General features: G+C 52.7%; 1 protein-coding gene across 1 annotated transcript; it reads left to right on the top strand.

Annotated features, from left to right (window-relative positions):
- Nucleotides 1-1,061: 1,061 nt before the first annotated feature.
- SST (somatostatin) lies at nt 1,062-1,578 on the top strand (the record flags this gene model as incomplete). The annotated part of the gene is made up of 1 exon (XM_010131072.1): nt 1,062-1,578. A coding segment is annotated over one exon (213 nt), but the record flags the coding sequence as incomplete, so codon positions are not given.
- Nucleotides 1,579-2,973: the final 1,395 nt, after the last annotated feature.

The raw sequence follows: 2,973 nt of genomic DNA, 5'->3' as shown, positions 1-2,973 counted from the left end.
CCGGGAAGCAGGTGAGAGCCCCGCGACGGGGCGGCCACTCCGGGCACCTCTCGGGCACCCCTCGGGCACCCCGACAGCCCTCCTGCAGATCCCCGCTTTTCCACCGCAGATCCCCGCTTGTCCGCTTCAGACCCTTGCTTCTCCACTGCAGACCCCCCTTTTCCTCTAAAAAACCCCGTTTCCCAGATGCAGACCCTCCACTTTCCCAGCAGAGCTCCTGGCACCCCCGTTGCGTATCTTAGCTTCCTTGCTAGAGACACCTCCAGTTCCCCACTGGGCACCCTAGTACCCTCAGTGCAAACTTCCAGTTCCTCACTGGACATCCCCAGTGCCCCATTTCAGTGTCCCCAGTTGCTTGCCACAGATCCCGATTCCCCAACAGAACCACTGGCTCCCTGCTGGGAGACAGGGACAGGATGGGCAGCTGGGGGTGGGAAGGAGAGACAACCTCCCAACCCAAACCCAGCCCATCTGGGTGCTGGCACGGGACGAGAAGCAGCTTCTGCTGGGGCAGAGGGCAAAGCTCCTGATGAAGCTCTCCAGGGCTTCTCGGGGACACTGACCCAAGGCAGCTGCCCCGGTGCAGCAGGAGGGTGTTCTTATCCTCAAGACAAGACAAAAGATAACCCCCAGTGAGAGGGTGACCCAACTCAGCCTCCACTGTGAGGTCCCCCAAATACCTTTCCCTGGTGGCTTTAGCAGCAGCGTTGCGGCATCCTCCCTGAGCCCAGCATGGTGTGCTGGAGCAGTGGGAAGGGAAGGTGATGTAGTGCTCAGATGAGTTCATTCCCTACCACGGCCAAGACAGCAGTCCCTTCCCCATACCAGGTAGATGTCAGCGCTCTTCTGCTCCGCTTTGTTCCATAGGTGCAGATGGTGTGTAGCAGCTGTCAGGCTGGGCTCTGCAGAAAGCCAGGGCTCCTCTTCTCCCCTGGAGTCCTGCATGTCCAATCTGGGCACAAAGGTCTCTTAGAGGGACAAAGTGATGAGCCCCCAAAAGCCAAGGAGTAATTGTGCTCTCTCTCTCTCTCTCTCTCTCTCTCTCGCTCTTCTCCCCCAAGGAACTGGCCAAGTACTTTTTGGCAGAATTGCTCTCAGAGCCAAGCCAGACAGAAAATGAAGCCCTGGAGTCTGAGGACTTGTCCCGAGGGGGTGAGCAGGATGAAGTGAGACTGGAGCTGGAGCGCTCGGCTAACTCAAACCCCGCTCTGGCGCCCCGAGAACGCAAAGCAGGCTGCAAGAACTTCTTCTGGAAAACTTTCACATCCTGTTAGCTTTTGAAATCCATCTCTCTTCCCCATCCATCCCTGCCTTCTTCCTAGCCCCCCCACCCTGAGCAGAACCTTCACCACAAGAGGCGAAGACTGTAAATACACAATCCACGGTTATGGTGAAATTAAACAAGGAAAATTTGAGTTTGATTTCCAGTTGTTTTAATAAAACTTTCTGTTCCAATTGTACATGATTTGCTTGAGTTGTGATTTCTGACTAGTTCTTTAATGACATGCACTCTGCAACTCTTTCAGATGTACTATTTTTAATTCTTTGTTGCAATAAAGTTTATGTTTCAAATGGTGATGGTGAGACTTGGTGGTCAATGAGTAAACTTAAGTCACCTCTCAGGCTGCTTGTCTTTGACATGCCGCTCGTCTCAGCGCAGCAGCAAACGGCATCCACATGTCCACATATGCTCACACATACGATACCTCTTAGAGCGACTTTTTTTTTTCTTTTGCTGTGGTTGTTCTAAGGGAACTAGAGACACAGTGATATTTCAGGTATCAAATCCCCGTAATTGTGACTGAGTCGAATCCACAGCACTGGCACTTCAGTCAGTCTAGAGGATTTACACCCATCGCCAGAAGCATCACTATAAATCACAGATGTGTAGTCCAAGCGATGAAGATCATGAAAGCAGTTCGCAGCACAAGTTTACCCCACACGTACCTGATTCCCTTCTCAGCCACAAACACTAAAAGGTTTTCTTACCTGCCTCAAATGCTGTTTCTGGGATTCCTTTGGGAAGTTTTCCTTTGTTCTGCTGTTCAGGGGAAGGTTTCACATCCCTGTAAAGCTGAGATGTTAACCCCATGCCATCAGCCCCTCTCCATCTAATAAACTGGTTACAGCAGTTTTTCTACCCACTGCATCACCATTGAAGGCAATATTAGGAGGTTCAGTAGGGTAGGAAACAGCGTCAGGAAAAAGATGTGCTTCTCTCAACGGAAAAGAAATCCTTTGTGCTTTTCGGAGCCTCTTCCCTTTTCAGCTGTGCTGGTTGGTGAGATGCAATCGTGGGTGAGTTGGAGACGTGAAGCATGCGTCCTGCACGGGGGACAGGTCTCACTTGGGTGAGAAATTAATCATTCGAGATTAAAGGTAAACAATATTTTGTAGCCATCATATGTGAAGGAAAAGTGAAAAACGGGGTATTTCAGAGACATTCACGGGTGGAGGGCTGAGCGTGACCTCGGTGGAGGTGCATTCCCCAACTGAGGGTGTGTGAAGTTGCCTCTGCTCTGCGCTGAGCATAGCTCTCTGTGGGATATTGTTCTTGATGGCTCATGGGCCATTGCCTTTATTCTTAGTCTGCGCCTCCTTTCCCAGTGGGCAGGAGTTTGTTAGATTCGAGTTGGGCACAAGCGAATCCCTTGTCACTGGGAACTGTAGCAATGCCGACGTGAAATCCCAGCCCTGCAACGCTCATTCACTGCAGGGCTCAGCCGGGCTGCTCTGCAGCCGACTGGCAACAGGCGAGGACAGCAGGCACATGCTTGGGAAGGGGAGCTGCTGGCATTGGCCTCTCCGAGCCCAGAGGCAGGGTTGGATGCTGCCTTCTCTCCCAGGAGCTGGGCAGCTGCAGCTGCTGCCTGTGCTGCAGGCAGGGCTGCCTGCTCCCTGCCTGGCTGCTGCCGAGGAAGCTGGATCCTGCACCCACTGGAGAAGCCTTGCCATGACATGACCCTGCAGCTC

This window comes from Buceros rhinoceros, unplaced genomic scaffold, assembly GCF_000710305.1.
Source record: "Buceros rhinoceros silvestris isolate BGI_N320 unplaced genomic scaffold, ASM71030v1 scaffold2312, whole genome shotgun sequence".
NCBI classification, from domain to species: domain Eukaryota; kingdom Metazoa; phylum Chordata; class Aves; order Bucerotiformes; family Bucerotidae; genus Buceros; species Buceros rhinoceros.
The sequence above is the reverse complement of the archived record's forward strand: the minus strand, read 5'-3'. Positions and strand labels throughout refer to the sequence as shown.